General features: G+C 33.6%; 1 protein-coding gene across 6 annotated transcripts in view; it reads right to left on the bottom strand.

Annotated features, from left to right (window-relative positions):
- The window catches only part of Suco (SUN domain containing ossification factor), a 68,892-nt gene that overhangs the window by 2,769 nt on the left and 41,967 nt on the right, over window positions 1–24,156 (bottom strand). For 3 of the 6 annotated variants that reach the window (XM_078022320.1, XM_005319799.3, XM_078022321.1), the window contains 8 exons: window positions 19,358–19,426; window positions 18,512–18,602; window positions 14,606–15,769; window positions 13,240–13,327; window positions 10,197–10,301; window positions 8,338–8,492; window positions 7,726–7,817; window positions 320–375 (listed from right to left, as the gene is read on the bottom strand). In XM_078022320.1, coding sequence (XP_077878446.1) covers window positions 320–375; window positions 7,726–7,817; window positions 8,338–8,492; window positions 10,197–10,301; window positions 13,240–13,327; window positions 14,606–15,769; window positions 18,512–18,602; window positions 19,358–19,426 — 1,820 coding nt within the window. Of the gene's footprint in view, window positions 1–319; window positions 376–4,404; window positions 4,441–7,362; window positions 7,452–7,725; window positions 7,818–8,337; window positions 8,493–10,196; window positions 10,302–13,239; window positions 13,328–14,605; window positions 15,770–18,511; window positions 18,603–19,357; window positions 19,427–24,156 lie in introns of all 6 variants that reach the window. The other 3 variants (XM_078022319.1, XM_078022318.1, XR_013426354.1) reach the window with 2 other exon arrangements.

Raw genomic sequence — 24,156 nt, 5'->3', positions numbered from 1 at the left:
GGGAGTAGCCAACTTTTCCTGTAAAGTTTTAAGCTTTGCAAGACTCATACCATCACTCTTACATATTCTTTTTTTATTTTATAGTCCTTTAAAAATAAGAAAATGCTTCTTGGCTCCCCACTTCAGGCCACAATGGCCTGAAGCACATTCAAACCATAGATAGTTTGCTGACCTCTGTAAACATTTATTTACACTATTAACATAAATAAAAATAAACAGTAAGTTAGGGACCACCTAAAGGCTATGTTAAACGTTTCAATCTATTTCTTCATTTACTATTACAAAAGTCACCAATAAATTTCAAAAGAAACAATATTACCTTTTTTTCTGGAGAGAACTTGAGGGGCTCTACAATGTACAAATCATTTGGGTCCACTACAAGGAAAGAAAAGAAAAGCAGTTATGAAATTAAAAAGGTGGTTCATGCTATGATTAAACCCTAAAAAATATATCATTCCTTAGTGATTACTTTATTAAAAAGAACCAGTGGATTTATATTTAAACCAGGTTAACTATATATTTATGCATTTAAAAAGTCAAAAGAAGCAAGGCAGGAGAAGGTATCATTCTTATTATGGATGTGGTCAAATTATTTGAAGGTAACAGCCTTCAAATTAAGTTTTTAATTAATAACTGGCTATCAATCAGCAAAGAAAGGATACTTCTCTGAGGCCAGCCTCTCTTACCTGATAAAAAATATAACGTAAGTGGTAAGCTAATACCAAACCAACAGAGCGTTTTAAATTTTCCTGAAAAGACTAAACTACACTATGTCACAAAGGTGGGTTAAAAATGTGCAACAAGTGTTGTGATCATGTATAGAAGCTAGTTAGAGGAACCTATATACAAAAAGAGATTCAAGAAATACTGTTCTAATTATCACTGTGATTAAAACTATTAACTCCAAAATCTAACAGCTTGAACATGCATCACATATATATATGAATATGAATAAGTGTGTGTGTATCTCTAAGCAATGGATAAACATTTCTAAGTTTATAGTAAATAAATTAGATCTAACTTTTAGATTGAAGTTTCTAAAATTTCATTACTCAAAGCACATTCAAGTTACTCCTAATCCACCTCTATAGTGATAAGCATACATATAAGGTAAGTCCTATTCAAGGTTAAACCAATTTAGGACCTGACAGAGACAACTAATTTATAAGAAACAAATTCACTGTAAATCTTCTACTGATTGATGTCTAATAATGGTCATTATATATCTAAGATCAAACTCTCCACTGAATGCAAGTAAATATGACGGGCAAAACATACAAACAAAACCACTAAAAGCAATGAATAGCTGCCAAGACAGTAAGTACTACCTCTGGGCCAAAAGTAAAGGAAAACTAAGAGCCCAGATAGCCAAGTGGAATACAAGTCATTTTTGTCCTGAGGGCATTTGCCAATACACAAATACATGAACTTTTGTTGATGGTATCACAAACAAATGGAACAGAAATCAGATCCCTGGGCCAAATGGAAGTAGTAGTCGTGAGGTACTCTCTCCTACTGAGTAGTAAGGTGGGAATAAAAAGGACCATATCTTCAGTTAAAGAATGAATTTGCAGTTTGGATGGGAAGTTCTCAATACCTGGTAGCCCAACAAACTTCAAGCCATGAATATAAAGCAAATACAAACACGTTACCTCTTAAATTAGCCTGACAAATCATTTTTCATATTGGAGTAGCGCACCAAAGACAACCAAATACATGAACACATGTGATCAAGAGCCTATAAAGATAATTTAATGAACAGATTCTCAAATATTTAATGTTAGAATTGGCACAAACAGATGGTAAAGAAGCTTATGCTTACTATATTTAAATTTAAAAAGCCTGAAAACATCCACAGGAAATATAAAAGAAGAAAAAATACTAAGATATTTTTAATGACTCACTAAAAGAACTCCTAGAAAAATGCAAATGTAGTAACAGAAATTAAAAACTCAATGAATGAATGTAATAACAGACTAGATACAACTAAAGATTGTGTGGCCTACAAGATAGATCAGGAAAAGAAAACAAAAGATAAGTAAAAACAAAATACAGCTAGAAAGGCAAAAAGATGGAAAGTTTACATGACAAGACAAGATGTGGGGAGAAGTGCTAGTACATTTGATTAAAAATCTGAGGAGAAAAGAGAATGGGATAGACATAACATTTGGGGGCGGGGGGGGATGACTGAGAACTTCCCAGTACTGATAAACAAAGAGAAACAAAGAGCCCACTAACTCTCAAATACGATTAAAGGGGGAAAATGGAGATTAGTATTTCAGAGGTTTAAGGGGGAAATGATGATAAATGGAAGACCTTAGGGAAAAAGGAGTGAAGTCCAAAGAACTTAGTAAATATGTATGTAAATTTAAATAAATATTAAATGTAAAGCACACCCAAAACAATGGAATTAAAATACACAAAACAAACATAAATCAAGCCAGAGAAAAGTAAGTTTTACAAATCTTTGTACTGTTCAGAATGAGGTAAAGATATTAATTATAGACTTTGGTATCTGTCATTTCTAGGGTAATCAATAAAGAACAAAAACTGTACAATTTCCAACCTAATGGCAGAAAAAGGGAAACAGTCTGCTTCTTTCTCATCACGATACCATAATGAAGGAAGAAGGGGGAGCAGAAAGAACAGGAAACAGACAAAAAGGGGAGCACCTCCATACTAATGCATTCTCATGTTTAGAATAAATGAACAGATTCTTGAAATTTGTAATTTAAAATGATGAGGAAAACCTCACTCCTATACACTGAGCTAAAGGTCCAAAACTCTTGTTACAAAGAAAATTCTATCTTCTCCCAAAAAAAAGAGAGAAAATTCTAGAACCACATAACTTTACTGATTTAAAAAGAAATACTTTTAATCTTAAACTCTTTCTGAGAATAGTCTTACCCATCTAATGTTTATAAGCCTTACATACCAAAACCACACACTTTAAATACATATCAAAAGAAAGCAAGAATAAATTTCAGACAGACCAGACTTTTTAAAAAATATTTTTTTTTTAGTTGTCAACAGACCTTTATTTAATTAATTTACTTACATATTATATGTGGTGCTGAAGATTGAACCCAGTGCCTCACTATGCTAGGCAAGTGCTCTGTCACTAAGTTACAGTCCCAGCACCTAGAGCAGACTTTTGATAAAAGTAATGTATTCTTTCTCAGGAATAAAGAAGAGTATTACATAATGATAAAGGGGTCAAAATTCTAAGAGAGAAAGATCCTTTGTGTGTATGCACTTAATGACAGTATCAAAAGACGTGAGGCAAAACTGGTAGAAATGTAAAGAGAAATGAAGAAATCCACTATTACAGAGAGACTTTACACCACACCTTTATCAGAAATAGATCTGGCAGACATAAATTTAGTAAAGACATAATGGAACTCAATTGCACCAAAATCTTTTATTTCTACCTACCTGCAAAGCACATACAGCTACAGATACCAACAGAGATGTACTGTTCCTTCCCAAAGTAATCTGTAGAGTCAAAGTAACCTTAACCAAAAGCTTAATACTGTCTTTTTTTTTTTTAAAGAAAGAGTGAGAGAGGAGAGAGAGAGAGAGAGAATTTTTTTTTTAATATTTATTTTTTAGTTCTCGGCGGACACAACATCTTTGTTGGTATGTGGTGCTGAGGATCGAACCCGGGCAGCACGCATGCCAGGCGAGCGTGCTACCGCTTGAGCCACATCCCCAGCCCAATACTGTCTTTTTAATGAAAATAATCAGTGATTTTTCCCCTCGCCCTGGGGATTGAACTTAGGGGCCTTCAAACACTGAGCTACAACCCCAGCCCTTTTTTGTTTTTTATTTAGAGACAGGTTCTGAGATAAGTTGCTGAGGCTAGCTTTGAACTCATGATCCTCCTGCCTCAGCATCTGGAGCTGCTAGGATGACAGGCATGCGCTACTGTGCCCGACTTAAATGGTGATTCTAAATTTCATGGAAATTCAGAGAGCCATTAATGGCCAAGAAACCTGAGCTAACTGAATTCCATGTAAAATTGGTACCACTACACCAAACACAAAATACCAATTTCAGGCAAATTAAAGATCTAAAAATCAAAGATAAATATTTAGAACCTTAAGACTACCATCCATAAACGTGAAGTTAAAAAAAAAAAGTTTAAGAGATAAAGAAGTTAGTTCCATAAGGTAAAAAAATTCAGATCTGATTATAATAAACTTTAAGAGCTTCCCTGTCTCATTTAATATAACAAGAGTTTAAAAAAAAACAAAAAGTGGCACATGCTTGTAATCCCAGCTACTTGGGTGGATGAGGCAAAAGTATCACAAGTTTGAGGCCAACAATTTAGGCCCTGTCTCAAAATCCAAACCAAGGTGGGGAGGGAACAAGATAAGTCTCAGAGTAAAATATGATACCTACTACATATCTGACTGACCAACACAGAGAATCCAAATCCTAAAAATAAATAAAAGCCAGTCAGAAAAAGGCAAACAATCCAGTAAAAGAATTGGTAAAAATTTTAAAAGGCCCAAGAAAACCAAATAATCAAAAGGCTTAAGATGCTCAATTTCTTCAGTGATCAGGTAAATACAAATTACAACTGCAAAGAAGTTAACAAACACTTTAAAACTTAACTGTAAAACAACAAAAATTCTCAGTACTAGGATCACTTTGGAAAAATTTGCCATTATCTCATAATTTGCCAAGAAACATACAGTACAACTCACAATTTTATATCTATGTAGTATTCCTAGGGAAACTCAAGCAACTGCATTTTTTCCCCCTGGGTCAGAAAACACACTCAGGCTTTATTTAATAGAGTTGTTAACATATGTGTCTGCCTGATACCCTTTCTCCTCCTCCTCCTCTTCTTTTTTTACATGAGTTCTCTTATTATTATTTATTTATTATTATTATTTTTTAACCTAGTGCCTCACAATGCTAGGCAAGCGCTCTGCATCACTAAACCACAGTCCCAGCGCCTAGAATCTACGTAGTATTCCTAGGGAAACTCAAGCGACTGCATTCCCCCCCCCCCCCCGGGTCAGAACACATTCTCAGGCTTAATAAATAGGTTAACATTTGTGTCTGCCTGATACCCTTTCTCCTCTTTTTATTTTATTTTTCCCACGAGCTCTCTTATTATTTTGACCCAGTGCCTCACAATGCTAGGCAAGCGCTCTATCACTAACCCACAGTCCCAGCGCCTAGAGCAGACTTTAGATAAAGTGTATTAAGAATTGTAAAGCAACTTCATTCTAATATGCAAACATAGAAAGCATAACATAGCAGCCCAAACCATACAAAATAGTAGAATGGATACCCTGTGATTTAATAACATATAATAGCCTAAACCATACAAAATAGTAGAATGGATACCCTGTGATTTAATCAGTTACTGAAATACTAAATAATACCGGAAATGGAATGCTATCATATATGAACTGTACAAATACAATGTAGAATGAAGGGGACCCCCCCCCAAAAAAAAGTACACTTGATATAACTTCATTTATCAAAAGTGCTGAGGTTAGGGACATAGCTCAGTGGCAGAGTGCTTTCTTAAACAATTTGAGGCCTTGGACTTGATCCCCAGTAGTGGAAGAAAAAAAGCAAAAACCTCAAAGCCAGGCAAAGATCAGATTAATTATTGAAGAATCCAAATGCTGATGATAAAGCTATTAAGAAAATGAAAAATATGATTATTTCAAAAGTCAAGAAACTAGTTACCTCTGGGAGAAAGAATCTCAAGGATGCTAGCTATCCATGTGCTATTTCTTGATCAGGGTAATAGTCACACTTTATAATGTTCACTTTATAATCATTCAATGCGTTGTATGTTAGTTTTACAAACTTTTATGTATTTCTCATACTTCTCAATAAAAATGTGGTTTGAAATAAAAATAACTTTGGTTGTTAAGGCTGGATCAACAAAAGAGATAGTTAAATATCAAAGTGTCCGGGCTGGGGCTATGGCTCAGTGGTAGAGCACTTGCCTAGCACAGGTGAGGCACTGGGCTCAATCCTCAGCACCACATAAAAAATAAGTAAATAAAATAAAGTTATAAAAAATATATCTTTTTAAAAACCAAAAATGTAAATCTGAGGAAGTCAAAAAAAGGACACTAAAAGGTTTCATTCAAACAGGTGAAGTAATATGTGAATTAACTAGTCAATAGCAGATTCAGGATTAAAGTTAATCTCCTACCTACTGGATTCAACTTTTTTTAAGCCAAGATAACATCATTGCTTAAAATAGAAGTAATTCTATTATCAGAAGCAAAGGCTCCTCTATTTGGCTTTAAGAATTAGACACACACGCAGGAAAAAAAAAAAAAAAAGCCAGAGTTTCACTTAAGACTTTACAAAAAAGGAAAATAGCACAATATATTTCCTAACTGCATGAATACACCTAAAATTTGCATAAATTCCTACCAGAATGGCTACAAGACACAAAATACTAAACTTTACTGGAATGTGGAACAAGGGGACTGGCAGATGGAAGGGAAAATTCACAAAGCACTCTGGAAGACCGTGGAAGTAGTTACTAAAGCTGAAGACATGCATACCCTGCTCCCCACCACTCCATTTCCATGCATATACACAGCAGAAATGCACACACGTGTTTGCCAAAAGATAGCGCAAAATGTAAATGAAAAATGTGTGGTCAATTTCTATAATAGAAAACCTCACAGCAATGAGAATAAACAACTATACTCAATGGCACAGTGAAGCTCATAATAGTTAGAAGTCAAACACTAGCTACCTAGGGAGGAAAAACACAAAGAAGGTTTTGAGGTGCCTCTTAATCTCATATGGTTTACACAACACAAGTGTGTTGAGTTTGTGAAAATAGATCAAGATATACTTAAAAAAAATAAAAAAGACATATTAACCAAAAGAAAAAAAGGTGGGGAGGAGAGGGAAGCAAGCATGAAGAAAAAAGAGATTTACTGGCCCTAAGTAAATACACACATAATGGTTAAGCCTGGAAAGCTTTATCATAATAATAAACTAATAAAGCTCATAAATGAGTACTTGAACAAGTCAATCAACTAACATGCTGCTCAGTTACTAAAATCCTAACGAAAGGCAGAACAGCCAATGATTAAGAAAGCACTCCTAACTGTAATATATAATTAATTGGTTATTTTAATACTGGTATGAAGACAAGTTTCTAAGTTTCTTAATAGGCACTAATTATGAAGTAATAAAACAGGAAAACAGCCACTCAATATACATCCATTCACTTAAATGTAAGTATTTACTGAATGTTAGATAGAACCCAATTATAGACTCAGGCTATAAAGACAAAAGATCAGCTTTTCTTTTAGAAAGTGCCTCGTAGTCCTAAACTAGAGACAAAAGGGGTCCTACCTGTACAGGAAGAGAGGCAGATAAGCACAGGATGCTATGGGAGCACATTCTGGTTTCCATATCTGTTGAACTTTCTCAAACATCCCTTTCTAAAAAGAAATACTTCTAAACAGGAGCATGTGCAAACAAAACTACCAGTTGCTAATTAAATAAACCAGGCCCCCCCCTTCCCCACCCTTTGGGTTTTTAAAGAACAAAGAGATATGTGAAAGTATGATAAAGTGGTTTTGACACAGCACAAACACATAGGTTACTTGTATTCATTTTGGGTTGCAGGTGGTCATGAACATATTGACATTATATATGCCAGAAGCAGCTAGTCTCTTATTTACATATACATATTACATAGTCACAACAATCTACCTTCTTTGCCAGTTAACTGTAAAGACTTGGATCTGATGAGTGGAAATGAAGTTCTTCTTTTCAAATTCATATCATCGTAGGAAGAGAAACACCTAACACATTAAGAAAAATTAATACTGGGCACAATGAGTACACTACAGACATAATTTTCTTTGTATTTGAGGTTAAATAGAAGCTACTGAGAACTGCACATACTACATGGGACTAAGTCTAAATTAATATACCAATTATTGCTTAGGTTAAAAAATTGTTTAGGTTAAAAAATTCTTGTCTAAAAGTTCTTATATTAAAAAAATAGTAAAGTTTAAAAAGAAGTTATTATATTGAAATATCTATTCTCCTCCTCCTTTTAATTCCATATCTGAGTACCCTTCTCAACCAAAATATTTCAAGGGTTTTATGCATTTACTATTAGTGTTTTTCTCCATTATTAAGTCTATAAAGCTATACAGGCACAGGACTATCTCAATGCCCTCAATGAGGTTTTCAACATTTTGGTTTTAACATAATCGTATGGAGAAAGAAATTACCTTAGGGTCCCTTCATTTGCTGAAAATTTTTCAAAAATATAAAAAATACAATGAAAATTGTGAAATATAATGCTGGTATTACCTTTTAGGGCTTGGATATTGATTACTTTTAGGAAGTTTTGACATATAATCTCCATCAAATTGAGAAGTGTTTCGACAACGTTGCATACAAAGCATCAGTCCCAATACAACACAGAGAACCAAAGATATGACAAGATAGCTTTGTCGATCTGAAACCTGAGATGAGAAGAGGGTTAAAGAATAATAATAATAATAATAAATCATATTATGAATAATATAGTGTAAAACTCAAAGAAAAAATTATTTGTTTTTCAATGTGCTTTCAAACTATGAATGCAGGGTGTTCTCTGAAAATAAACTATTAAAATAATGGTTGGTTGTTTTCTGCTTTCTACCCATCCAATTCTTTGTCTGAATACCGTAAACTTATGGAATAGTTTTAAAAACAATACAATGAAAGTATTATGTCTTTCATCTGTGTTCAACTATCATTAACATTTTGTTACAATTGGTTTATCCTTTCATTTGCACTATCTCTTTCTCAGGGAAGGCGGGGGGACCAACCAACATGTGTTTTTTTTTTTTTTTTAATCCAGTCTTTTCCATCATATAAAATAGGACCACTAGTCATCCAGGTATTTAAGCCCAAAACCTGGATATTATCCTTAGTTCCTTGTCCCCACATACCAATATTTTAGCAAGGTTTATTACTTTTCCACATCTTAAATATACCCTGAATTCAATAACGACACACCCTTCTCTACTTCAAGACAACATCAACTCACTCAAATTACTTTAACTAGCTCTTAACTGATTTCCTTCCTGTTCTGCTCTTGCTATTCCTCAATGGGCAATTCTCCATGCTGCAACAAGTGGGGAGTTTCTTCCACAAGTCAAACAATAATCCATACCATTTCTTTACTTACCACTTTCCAATGAATTGCAATAAGAATAAATTTCAAACTCGAACTTACCTACAAAGTTTCACACAACCAACAAGCAGGTTCCTGCCAACATCCTGAATCCATTTCTTAGCCTCATTTTCTCAGTCACTCTGCTCCAGCCACCAGCTTTCTTTTTGCCCTCAAATACATCACACTGTTTATAATAATAAACCATATTATGGTTTATAATAACCATATAAATATATTATGGTTTATAAACCATATTATGGGCTCTGTGCCCTAGTTCCACTAGTACAGACTGCTAAATATTTTGAGCTCTCAGTTCTAAGGCCACTTTCTAAGACTTCCAAGAACAGCCTAGCTAAAACAGCATGCTCTACAACTATCACCACCCTACACGCCTACATTTCATTCTTTTCACAGCCCCTGTCACAGAGATTTATCATCTGTTTACATATTTACCATTTGTATTCTACTCCTTCACCAGAAAGTAAACCCTGTGAGGCCAGAAAGTACTGTATCAACACAGCACTGTGCAGCTAATGCTGTTTACATACATTGGTCATTCAATAAATAGTTGCTAAATCAACCAAGTTTCTGCTTTATTGAACAACTTTATAAACCTTTTTGAATTGAAGTATGTGTTTTGACCATGTTGAAAAGTGTTTGAGAAGTGTTTCAACAACATTGCAAACAAAGCATCAGTCCCAACACAACAGAAAACCAAAGATATGACAAGATCACTTTGTCAATCTGTTACTCTCATTTTTATAAAAGGCCTGCCAGAATAGTCCTATTACTGATAGTATCTAAATCACAAAAGCCATGTTTTACAAAAATTTTGATAATTGATGTAGTCCCAAAACTCTGAATGTTCTATTTTGATGTCTGAAAAAGTTCTGCATGACAGTTTTGTTTGGTTAAAGTTTTTAGTTCTCATGTTCATGTTTATAAGCCTGTATTTATAATATCCACATGGTGTACTGTGTCTTACAAGAGCAGCAATAATAATTACCTCCCGTTTTAATTCTGCTACTGTTGTTGATAAGTTTGAAACAAGTTGTGTCATGTTGGTCAGTTGAGCCTGTAGCAACTGGATGGCTTCAGTTTGCCGCTGATCCTATAATAAAATATTAAGTATTATTTTTCTTAGTTTGTAATTAAGTAATTATAAATTCAAATAAAACTTATAATCTGGAAAAAATGCCAATTTCTTCTAAAAAAACATATAATAAGGTCTTAATAGATATTATAAACTTTGACCAAAGAACACTTCAAGAATTTGGGACTGTGTTCAACCATCTCCCTCAAAAACACTTTTTGTCAACTCACTGCTGCAATGTCAACTACTGTGTGACATTAACAAATCACTTTTCAACACATGTGGGCTCCATATGTATAAAGCAGCATGTAATACAAATTATCAATGTCAAATGTGTTTTTAAAGCAAAATGGTAGCAGAATGATATGCTGAAGTATCTTTGAAGAATGTTTCTGGATACAAAGTAAACTCAAAGAGATTTTAAAATTTCCTTATATCACACCAATGAAAAAAATTCATCAGGGGCTGGGGATGTGGCTCAAGCGGTATCTCCCTCGCCTGGCATGCGTGCGGCCCCGGTTTGATCCTCAGCACATACAAAAAACGATGTTGTGTCCGCCAAAAACTGAAAAATAAAATATTTAAATTCTCTCTCCTCTCTCTCTCTCTAAAAAAAAAAAGAAAAAGAAAAAGAAAAAAATTCATCAAAATTACCTATCTTTCCATTTTTTTGATAGTTCTGAATTTCAGAAACTTTCTTTATTAACAAGTATGTTTTTAATAAAATAAGTTTGCAACCATATTTTAGGAAATTATGTATCACATAGTTAAGAATCTTTGCTAGGTAGACTGTATAGAAAATTTGAAGCTATTAAGAATATGGGGAGGAGGAAAAGAAGGCAGGAAGAAATCAAGGAAATCTAAAACTCTAATTTATGCCTAATGCATCTACATAACCAGACATTATTCTAGACCTAAGTTTTTCAAATTGGTTTTAAGTCTTAGCTGTATATGTGGGGGGGAGGAATGTATAAATAACATGTTTCACATTCTTTGCTGTGATCCACTGTGGTAACTTCTATCCTATTTTTTTTTTTAATGCTAAGGTGATTCATTAAATCATTTATTCTGACTCATATATGGCACTGATAAGTTCAAGACAGTTATAAACATGTAAAGGCCAAACTCTTAAATTTAATAAGATAGTTAATAGTTCGAAGCAAGATTTACTTCCAATGGTTTTAAACAGTAAAATCACTGAAAAGTACTTATGTAAGTTTGTGAGACGCAAGATATAGCTGTTACAAATTAAGCAAAAAGAAAATGGCAGAGGAGAAATCACTGTATTAAAATTAATGAATACCTAGGGACATACTATGTTCATGGGTCAGAAAACTTAATGTTAACATGTCAATTCACCAGCTGGATGCAGAGGGAAACTGAGAAAAGGAAGATTACAAGTTCTAGGCAAGCCTCAGCAACTTAGTAATAAGGCCCTCAGAAACTTAGTGGGGATGTCTCAAAAAATAAAAGGGCTGGGAATACAGCTTAGTGGTAAAGTACCCCTGGGTTAAATTTCCAATATGTCTTAAAAAAAAAAAAAAAAAAAAAAAGTCAATTCTCTAAGTTAATCTATAAATTCAACACATTTTCAGTCAAGATACAAAGAGTTTGTTTTGATTTCTTAAGAAACTGACAAGCTGATTCTAAAACTCCATACAGTAATATAAAAAATTTAAAAGTCAAAACAATCTAAGAGAAAAAAACTTGGTGGTATAAGCATAAAGACAGATAACATATCAATAGAATAGGAATAAAAACCAGAAAGTGACCCAAATATATATGGTGAATTGATTTTTATCAAAAGTTCGAGAATATTCAGTATAGAAAAGATAGACTTTTCAGCAAATGCTGCTAGAACAAATGGATATTCCATTCCATCCCTTTTCCCAAAAGAACTTTGATGTATACCTACATAAAATTTAACTAAAATAAATCATAAACACAATGTAAAACTAAAAATTATCAAACTTCTAAATGGAAAGAAAACCATCGTGCCTCTGCCTTGGGCAAAGATTCCATAGAACAACATGAAAACTGATAAATTAGGCTTCAACAAATCAAAATCTGCTCCTCAAACCATGCTGTGGAAAATGAGAAAATTAGTAATGGACTTGGAGAAGATATTTGAAAGCATATCTCTGACAAATAACTTATATTAAGATGTAAAAAACTCAAAAAACCAATAAGGGAAGAATCACAATTACAATGTGCTGTGAACAGAAGGCAAGAGGCAACTGACTGAACAGCAGCTTGCAATCTCCTTGCCTCACCACCCCTTAATAAAACCAAATATCCTTGGAAGTAAGTTTTCCAAGTACAACACTTCTTTATTGTGATAACACACACACACACACACACACACATCATACTTGAAGGTACAACACTGTATCCCTTTAAAATCAACAGTATAGGAGAGTGACCACTATCATCAGTCCTACTGTATTACTTCATAGCTCTAGCCAAGAAAGAAAAAAAGAAAATGGTGTAACAATTAAAACAAGAAATTAACCTCTTCTTATCTGTAGTCAATAAGATTATCTATATAGAAAACCATGAAAGGGGACTGGGGTTGTGGCTCAGTGGTAACGCGCTTGCATAGCATGCGTGAGGTACTGGATTCAATTCTCAGTACACATACAAATTAAAAATAAATAAATAAAGGTCCATCAACAACTAAAAAATATTAAAAAAAAAAAAAGAAAGAAAACCATGAAAGATTTTAGGGTTTAACATTGTTGCAGAAAAGCTCACCAGACACAAAATATAATATGTTATGCTTAAGAACATTTTCTCCATAGGAGATAATGATTCTAATGGCTAGATACCTCCTCAAATGCTACATCACATTCAGGCTTAAAAGGGGAAAAATGAACCAACACTACTTATGCTTTTCACCTGTTATAGGCTATACAATTCAATGGGTATTTGTACAGGAAGAAGGAAAAAAACCAACCTGTTCCTCTGCTATTCTTGAAGTATTCTGAAGTTTTACTATTGTTTTATTGAAAGCCTTCTGCATTTCTTCCATCTGTTTTCGATACCTACAGAGTAAAAACTGGTTTAAGTTTAATTTCTTCTTCATTTATTACTGGAAGGGTGCTTCTAATTTTGATATATGACATAAATCCATTTTTCGTAAAACAACTCTTATTCAAGCTTATGCAATACAGGAAAACTTACGAAGATATAAAAAAGAGGTTTTTGAGGTACTGACTGGCTCCCTAAACATCAAGTCTATATGCATCTCATTGCTATATAACATTTAATGATTTCTGTGGTTTCCTTGGAGTGCAGCAGGCATGAAGTAACTAAGTGGGTAGGCACACACACAAGACACAATTTGTCTATCAATTATATGTATAAATTAGGGAGAATTCCCCTTTAGGATACAAGGACCACTTTACTGACATATCATCAGTAGCATTTCAATGTAATAGGAGCAAGAAAATGTGGTATTTTAAGAACTCTGGACCCCTGGTGCCTAGGTGATTGCGTGATGTTAGAGGAGAAGCCCTGAGAACATTGAACAATGAAGGGATAAAAAAAAGAAAACAGGACTGGGTTATAGTTCAGCTGGGTTTGATTCTCAGCACGACATACAAGTAAAGGTCCTTCAATAACTAAGAAATATTGAGGCGAGGGGGGGGGGGGGAGAGAAGAGAAAGAGAAAACCAGGAGAACCGAGGAGAACCGTGCCCGAGTCTTAATCACTGTGTAAGTATATTCGAAATGCCTCTGACACTTAGGAGTACAAGGGCATAAATTGTTACAATTAGAACTGGGATTCTATGACCTGTATAAAAGAGTACAGATTGCAAATGTTGCCTAATCATCCAGTTCAGTCCATTTTTGTGTTATGTATGTAACATCTTAAATGATACCTGGTCATGTCCCACTAAGAGGTTTAAGGCCTATATATTTTTTCCCATGTACTCTCTGGAAATCAAACAGTAAAAGAGGCTGAAGTTAAGCAGTGAGAGAAGAAAGGAGTAAGTGAACTTAGGTGTAGTGATGTGTGACTGTAGTTCCAGTTACTCAGGAGGTTAAGGCTAAAGAATCACTTTAGCTCAGGAGTTTCAGATTAGCATAGCAACACAGTAAGACTCATAAAAAAGGAAAAGAAAGAAAAGAGTACATATATATATAATGGGAAAACTGAACATAGGTGACACAAACTTGTTACAAGCCTAATAATAAAGGTGTGTATCACTGAGTAGTACTTCTAAAACTTAATAAATTAAGCCACTGATCAGCACCCACAGATCAAATTCTGCTACTAAATTTACCACGTGAAATGGGTTAATTCACAATAAACTTACCTTTGGCTAAGCTCCTCCAGATAGCGACCACTAAGAGACATGTTAACTTCTAAGGCTTTAATACGATTATTAAGTCTCATAAATACTGACTCCTTTTGGTTTGATCCATGTACAAGATTTCCATTAGCATATCCTAGATCTGTAGAGTTTTGTAATTCAGCATAGAAATCTGTAGCTGTCCTCTGTAACCCTTTCAAAAGGGCATCTTCTGGAGACTGTTCTTCCTCTTTTACTTCAGGCAATGAAGAAGAATCTACAACAGGAGTCAAAGTTTGCTTTGGTGTGTCGGCTGTGTTCATTTTGGTTTCCCCATCTTCACTCTCAGGCACAATGGCTGTGTTTATAGGTGGAACTACTGTTTCAGATAGCTTTGTAATAATTGGCAAGGAGGCCATATCTTCTTTTACAATATTATCCATTACCTCATTAACTTTATTTGTTTCATAGCTAAGAGATGGCTTTTCTATGTTACTAAAGCTCTCAGACTTCTTTTCTGATTCATCATCAACCTCAATAGAACTCTCTTGGGGAATCACTTGTGATGGTGTAGGCCCTGCCTCACGTTTAACAGATTCAGACATTTCCATTTTAGATAATGAATTGATTTCTGGAGTAATATCTAAGAGAAGAGACTGAGAAAGAGTTTGAGGATGGCTTGGTTCAAGTTCAATCACACCCTCAGTGTGATTCATCAAATCACCTTGTTGCATACTACTTAAGTCATCAAGAACAGCAGTTTCAGCTTCCCTTTCCATACTCTTAGTGTCCAATTCTCCACTTGGAGGTTGCAATACTGAAACATCTACTGATTCTTCAGGAAGCAGGAAGGATGGTGGAGCTGACATAAGATAATCTTTTTCTCTGCTCACTGCAGTTCTGCTGCGCTGTCGATAAAGCGCAATTCCAACTGAACACCATTTATATACATATTCCGAAAAACTAGAAATACAACAAATTGTGGTCAGTTCACTGCAAAATATTTGTGTCTCTGACTCAAACCAGGGTGATGATTCATCTTCTTGTTCGCCACTGCCCAGAAGGGTCACTGTGGATGGACCTGACTCCTCTTCTTCCTCTTGAACTAGTTGTACAATGGGACTCTCTTTTGGAGTTTCAGGTGTTGAAGACTCTGTGTCATATACATGTACTTCAGTGGTTACATACCTAAAACATATATATATAGAAGAATTACAAATCATTTTAATTAGAAATCTAAAGCTAAAATATGTTTAAGGAATATAGATGTAACAGACATAATGTAAAGGGAGGTCTAAAAGTGTAGAAGAAATTAAAACATTTGGATTATATTTTCTCCATCAAATAATTTCATTATAAAAAATATTGCTCAGGGGATGGGGATATAGATCAGTTGGTAGAGTGCCTGCCTTGCATGCATAAGGCCCTGGGTTCAATCCCCAGTACCATACACACACACACACACACACACACACATATATCTTAGAAATGGTAGCAGAAAGTCTACTTGTTCAGCCAGGTGACTCAAACCATCATATTACACTGGACTTTTTAATCTGTTTAAGAATTGTCTATGAGCACCTTCCATTCCCTGAATGTACAGTGTACCTTTCTTTCCATAAAAGCTGACCAAATCTTTATAAGCTTTACTACCCTCTACAGATGAGAAATTAAGCTACTGAAGAGCTAAAACTATAACCCAGAATTCTTAATATTTATAAATGCACTTTGGGCTTATCTTCAAAAGACAAATTTCTCACAGACAAATGTTCTATAGATAAAGAATGAAATTATCTGCTTTAGGGAGAATAAATACTTCTAGGCAAAATGATAATAATACCATCTGGGCCAATTTTTTATTATTAAAAGCCAAAAGGCAAATAACAGCTTAATAAAAATCCTGGCTTATCATACACTAATACAGTACCACTAACTTATGTTCTTCATTGAGCTCTGGAATATGTCTGTGGTGTGGAGAGCAGAAAGATAATTTTGGTGAGAACAGGGTTATAAATTATAATGCCTATGGTTCCTTCTAAGATAAAAACAAGTATTTTCTGGAGGTAGCCTTACAGTACAAATGGCACATTCTGAAAAAAAATAAAGTAACCTGAACACCACATTAAAAAAAAAAAAAAAAAAACTACCAAAAAAACCCAGTTACTTTCACACACAAATTTTCCTACTTTAAAAAATTATTACCAAACTTCAAATAAAGACTAATATCATAATAGCAAAGGTACTAAAATACCTAAAAAGTGGATTTTCATTTTGTTGACAGTGAAACATAAATGGAAATGGAAAAAATGAAAACATCATTATGCCAGGCTTCTCTAAATAGAAAGATGTTTACAGTCAAACACACATGCACAGAGTTACTAATAACATTTTTTTTTACATATTCATGTGGTACACTGCCTATTATCTACAAAATAAATTGTGACAGAAGGAGGAATTTCTGAAGGAAGAAGAAAACTGAAGTGAATCTGGTAAAAATATGTTGCTATATACTACTATATACTCTTATTTAGAGCTATACTTAAAAAAAAAAAACAACTCTGTGAGTCAGTTTTTCCTAACAACTCAATAGTAACATCCTATCATGGATTCTTACATTTTCATCAAAGAATTGCTATATAATCATTAAAAACAATTTAAGTTATATAAAAATGAGGAAATATTTTTTTAAAAATTAGGCAAAGATATTATTAGAAAACTCTGTAAAATGAAGTGAAACTGCTACATTAGCCCAATGTGATTACATTTTCAAAAAACATTCTATGTGTGTGTGTATAAACTTAGATTTAGTTTTGAAAAATAAGACATGCATGTGTTTATTAATTAAAGAAGGCTAGTTACAAAATCAAGAATAGCAATCTCAGGGCTAGGGTTGTGGCTCAGTGGTGGAGCGCTTGCCTAGCATGTATGAGGCACTGGGTTTGATTCTCATCACCACATATAAATAAATAAAGGTCCATTGACAACTAAAAAAAAAAAAATTTTTTTAAACAATAAAAAGAATTGCAATCATAGCTCGACATAATTAGAAATACCAAGAAAGTCTCCCTCCCTGGTAGATTCCTTAGGTTCTTCTAGGAATCAATAACACATATGCTATGTTTTCTTTCTAATCACCCAATTAAGCATCTTCAATTGTTTACAGGATTGACATAGGAGAAAGTAAATTTCTCACTATGCTCTTTAAAGCACAAAAATCTTATTTCTGAATCAGTGTAGTACTTAGGATTTCAAAGCACACCCCGTGCAGTTCTCATTACCTACTACCTTGAACTATTTCAAGTTCAAATCTTTTCTTAAGTAGGACTTTCAAAGTTTTATAGGGAGTTTAAAGAAATATACATAAATTAAATCTACAATAACCACACTAAATTATCCAAATCAATATAATATCACTACCTATTACAGATAAGTATAATTATCAAAAATGTTATCATATCTGATAAAAAATTAAAATTGAGTATATTTTGTTACATCTATATACATCCCTGACCAAAGTGCTCCACCACAACTTGGGGAAAGACCTATATAACTGAATTTGTGCAACAAATACATAATTTATAGCTTTCTAAGGATACCACATATACATAATCATTGCTTTTAATAAAAACAGGCCTTCAAAATTTATCAAGTTTACATTTGCACAATTATTCACAATAATGAAGTACTATTTTCTCAATAAAGACTCAAGTTGTGAATAATATATCCAAGTAAAAAGCATATGGTCTGGAATGAAGTGTATTCCTGGTACACACATACACTAAGACAAGAAGGAACGTAACATTCGAAGTTCTAAGTGGCTGCAGAACATCTGTCCTATGACCCACTTCACACACAAATCACATGCTGCTGTACCAGTTCACTTAGCTCTCCATTTTAACAGAACTCTATTAATGTTGCAAGAGAACTTACTCAGGTGATGGAACAGGAGCTGAAACAGGAGCTGAGTCAGGCATTTTAGGTGCAGCTGTGGCAGTGGCATTCTCAGATATACTTTTATTTCCTATTTTAAGAAAGATGCCCATGTTGAGTTCAATTTTTAAAAGCTGTATCAAGAAAATATTTTACCTTAACAAAGAACTTTAGTTTCTTGGGGGAGAAGGAAAAGAAGTCAAATACGTTTGCTACTGCAGACTTTTTAAAAATCTCTTTTAGAAAGAAATGATCATACAAGATCACAACTATAAGCGAAGCATATCATTTAACTTCTGGTAACTAAAGCAAATCTGATTATTATAAATTTTACATGATCTTGATTAATATGCCTTCTGACATCTAAAAGAATTATTAAAGGCAATGAAAGGAAATAAATGGGCTATTTTTTAGTATTTGGAGCTAACAATTTTTTAAAAAACATGAAAGCATGATTGCTTCTTCTTGCTAATAATATTCTTACTTACTATTCCATAAGGAAAAAAATGTCTTTCTATATATGTTATATACAAGAAAAGCAAACTTGAACTGCTAACAGGGCATCAAAATCTCAGTGAAGAGATGGGATAAAACCACAGCTCAGACATTAAAAAAACAAACAAAAAACCCCCACTAATTGATGAATTCTATACAGATGAGAGCCTTTTGTAAAAAAAGAATTTGCAACATTCAAATAAACAATATACAAGATTTTTAAGTTCCTTAGGGTCATTTCTATATTTCTATAGGAAAATTCGAAATTTCTTGGTTTATCCCTGGATTTTCCTAACTAGAAGGAACCATAAAGTGCCATCTATTTTAAAGACCCATAAAATGATTAGGTACCTTCTGTCATGTCTTCAGTTTTTGCTCCCAGAATATTAGCAGCAATATTCACCATATTTAGAATGGCATCTAAAACAAAATTCAATCAGAAAAAAATACCAATACATCTAGGTATTCCCATATAAATTAATATCAGATAATTAAAGAATTATTATAATGGTCTTTTGCTTTCTTTCTTTCTTGACTAGTTACCTTTTTTTTAACTGTTTAAGTCCAATGTAGGACCCAAATAAATTTCAGCCAAAAGCATATACATAAATTTGAATTTTGATATTCAGGAAGAATTTTAAACTTAAATTGTTATAAAGCCACCTCAAACTTTTTACCAAAACACTTAAAACACTTCTTTGGCACATTACAAAATTCAAGTATGAACCAATATACAGTCTATATTGAGACAGGGAGGAAATGTGATCAAATTCATATTTCAAAATTCAAAATTTATTTTCTTTAAATGGGTTCTATACTTTTAAACAAAAGCAAACAAACAAACAAACAAAACTTAAAGAAACTAAAGCTTTTCCTGAATGGGTGGCTACCATAGGTGAAAATGAAATGGGGAGATTATTATCCAAAGCAAAGTGGAAAAAGTTTTAGTATTTTTACCTATGCATACAGTAGCTATTTGTAATATGGTTAAATTCCAAATTGACACTTTATAAAATTCAATTTCTTTCATGATTTTAAAATTCATTGGCCAAAATAACAATGTTTCATGTATAATTTAAAGCACACCAGGTTTTTTTGTAATTAGGATGGGGCAAATTAATTAAAATCAAAGTCATAAAACTGAGTATAGCAGGTGAACCAATTTGCATAGTTGGTAATTCTGTTTTTTTCCAGGGGGATATTATGATAATGACATTTAGAAAACTCTGTAACATAAAGTTACTGCTATATTAGCCCAATGCGATTACATTTTCAATAAATATTCTATATGTGGAACTTCCATTTTAATATATTTAAATATATTTAAACATGAAGATCACAAAATGGCAGAACTCCATAACAAGCTGATACTGTAAACAGGAGGCTTCCTTGCAGTAATGTGACCTAATGTCAAGGAAAATTAACTTCTACCCCAATCCTTGAAGTTCTTTTAGAAGTTAATTCTTCAGTATCAGGTACTTCTCTCCTATTAAAATACTAAGATTTGGCAGGAGCTATTTATCAAGCCTCGTAGTTATTTCCATCTTATTTAGTCTTCTTTCCTAGATGAGATTCATAAGGTTTTCAACCCTTTCAAAGAAAACCAGAGATGTCACTCTCCTGTAATCCTAGCTACTGAGAAGACTTTGTCTCAAAATAGAAAAAAAAAGGGTTGGGGATGTGGCTCAGTAGTAGAGCACACCTGGGTTCAATCCCCAGTATATCCGCAACAACAAAACCCCAAAAGATGTGAAAAGTAGGAAAGGATATAAAGGAAGAAATGTAGCACATTAAGAAGGCTGGGAGCAGGCTGGGTGTGGCTCAGTGATATAGTGCTCAACTGGCATGCGTCAGGCACTAGGTTCAATCCTCAGCACCACATAGAAATAAATAAATAAATGTACTGTGTCCATCTACAACTTAAAAAAAGGAAAATTATATATAAATATAAAAGAAAGCTGGGAGCAATCTCCTCACTGTCACATGATCTGATGATTCTGTAAATACATTTATGCTATAAGAGAAAAGTAGAAGAGATCTTAAAGACTTTAATAAAAGATGATTACTATTTATTAGTTTTGATCTTAACATAACTGGGATTCTACAGTCAACAAAGTAGTGATACTTGTTTCCAATTATTAGTATAACACAAAAGCTTGACATTTGCCATTTTTAAATGCTTAAATGGCATTTTTTTAAAAAATATTTTTTTTAGTTGTTGATGGACCTTTATTTTGTTTATTTATAGTACGTGGTGCTGAGAATTGAACCAGTGCCTCACACATGCTAGGCAGGCGCTCCACCTGTATGAGCTACAACCCCAGCCCTTAATGGCATTTTTATATGTCTTTGCCCTTCAAGCTGGCAAACTGGTAAACAGAAAAGCAGCCCTAGTCCTTACTTGGGCTGAGGAGATGCCTTATTTTAAGATAATGATAGGAATGAAAACTCCACATCTCCTCACAGAGCAAGATAGTAAAGAGTGGGAGCTTACTCCCTTGTAAACCCACTTTTTAACCCATATGTTTTATTTTTCTTTTTAGATTTACATGACAGTAGAGTATATTTTGACATATTACACATACATGGAGTATAACTTCCAATGTGGTGGATAAGCATTCTGATTCGTTTTATTGTCTTTCCCATTCCCTCCCTTCCCTTCATTCCCTTTGTCTGATCCAAGGAACTTCTCTACTCCACCCCACCCCCCGCATTGTATGTTAGCATCTAGCCAATCAGAATTTTTGCTTTTGGTATAAACCCACTTTTAAGCCAATCAATACTGTACTACCAGATATGAACCCCTACTCATACTGAGGCGTGAAGTTCTGTCAAAGCTGAATGTTTCATAAAACCAAATTTTGAAATCAGTCTGTGCTCACTCTCTTGTGCTTCCCTAAGAGTTCAAATTTTGGGGGTCGTATTATCTAAAAATTTAATAAAAGAACACAGGTTTTAATCTGTATAAAGAAATTAGCTTTGGAGTATTATTTTTAATATAAATTTTAATACTCACCCTATAATAAAAAATATTTACACTATCCACCCTTTAGAATATTATTTATCACCATCATTTCAGGGTATCAGAAACAAAACAAAAATTTGGCAAATTTCTACTTTCTCAGTCCACTTAACCTAAAGAAATAATTTACCTGTGTTCACAGAAAACTGCCTAACAGTCTTTTTGTTGGTTTGTTTTGTCTTTTTTGAAAGAAGCAGCATTGTGAATATTCTATTCTGATCATTATCAACTTGGAGCCAAATGCACAACAGCTTGTCATCAAAGTCTTTAGAGTAGATTACAGTAGTAACTTCAGACTGTTAAATTGGATAACTACCCCTAATTTTTCTTGGAACGGTCAACTCCACTGACTTATTCATCCCATCTCTTTCCTACAGGAATAAAATACTCCTAGAAATGTTTGTATCTTAACTATTACTCAGTCTCCAGCATACAAAGACTCTTTTTGATAGAGAAAACAAATTCCTGTCCAAGATGCTGAAGAGTTTATTTGCTACAGCACAAGCCAAACCAACAACAACAACAAAAATCTAATATGTGTAGTTATTTGGGTTTTTTTTTTTTATATTTATTTTTTAGTTGTAGTTGGACACAATACCTTTTTTTATGTGGTGCTAAGGATCGAACCCAGAGCCTTGCATGTGCTAGGCGAGTGCTCTACCACTGAGCCCCAACCCCATGTGTAGTTGTTATTTGTACTCATCTTCCCTAAAGCCCAGTTCCATTTCTTTTTTTTCTTCTAGAATTCTCTATATGTAGTTTTAGAATACATGTGAATTCCTGGGGTGGGGGAGACCCATATATATGCATTCATAAAAAAAATACTTAAAAATTCCTTGACTTGAAGCAAAAACTACATTTTATCTTAATCTTATACCTGGAAATTTCTATTTTTAGTAGAATTGGCAATTTTAACAAAATGCAGACCACATATCTATAGAAAAGGCAGACTTTCATCAATGTAGAAGCCATCTGGCAAACCACATGACAAAGCACAAAGAATGCAGAGTAATATGTAGAATTCTTATTGACGTAAAAGATTTAAATATTTTAGTTCAAGAATGCAAACAAAAGAATCAGACAGAGAAGGTGACAGAATTGCATATACACAAGCCAAGAATGCTTGCTCTAAGACAGTAGTTACTCCATTTTTAGCAGTTAAATAAAAAGCATGATATCCACACTATCTAAATATGCAGTATATATGCTTTTTTATATCCATGTCTCATCAGAATCAAAAGTTCTAACTACAGATTAAGCATCCCTAATTCAAAAATCTGAAACCCAAAATCCAAAATAATCCAAAATTTTTGAGTGCTGACAGGATACCACAAACAGAAAACTTCACATGACCTCAAGTGCTGGGTCTCAGTCAAAACATGGGCACCCTACAGATACTCTATATAATTACCTTCACGAAACAAATGTATTTTGGGTTTAAATTTGGATCCCATCTCCAAGACATCTCATTATACATATGTAAATATTCCAAAATCTAAATCTGAAACACTTCTAGCTCCATGCAGGGATACTTAAGCTCCTAAACTTACAACAGAAGGAAAAAGGAGTTTCTAAATGTGGTATATTACACAATTGAATATTACTCAGCCATCAAGAAGAATGAAATTATGGCATTTGCCAGTAAATAGATGGAACTGGAGACTATTATGCTAAGTGAAATAAGCCAATCTGGAAAAAAACCAAAGGTGGAATGTTCTGATAGGCAGATGCTAATACAATGGGGGGAGGGAATAGAAGTTCACTGGATTAGACAAGGAAATGAAAGGAAGGGGGTGGGAATAGGATGGACAATACAATGAATTGGACATAACTTTCCTATGTTCATATATGAATACACAGCCAGTGTAACTCCACATTGTGTACAACCACAAGAATGGGAAGTTATATTCCATGTATGTGTAATATGTCAAAATACATTCTACTGTCATGTATGACTTAAAAAAAATTTAAAAAAAAAAGAAAAGAAAAAAGGAGTTTCTATTAAGATTAAAATCATAGAATTCTATCTTGTATAGAAATCAAGTACATGTTAAAAACAAGAAGAAATAAATTAGTTTCAAAACAGTCCCATTTAAAACTAACACAGCAATATTGAACTTGGACATCT

The sequence above is a fragment of the Ictidomys tridecemlineatus genome, chromosome 10 (genome assembly GCF_052094955.1).
Source record: "Ictidomys tridecemlineatus isolate mIctTri1 chromosome 10, mIctTri1.hap1, whole genome shotgun sequence".
Classification (NCBI taxonomy): Eukaryota; Metazoa; Chordata; class Mammalia; order Rodentia; family Sciuridae; genus Ictidomys; species Ictidomys tridecemlineatus.
This window is presented reverse-complemented; position numbering and strand designations above follow the sequence as displayed.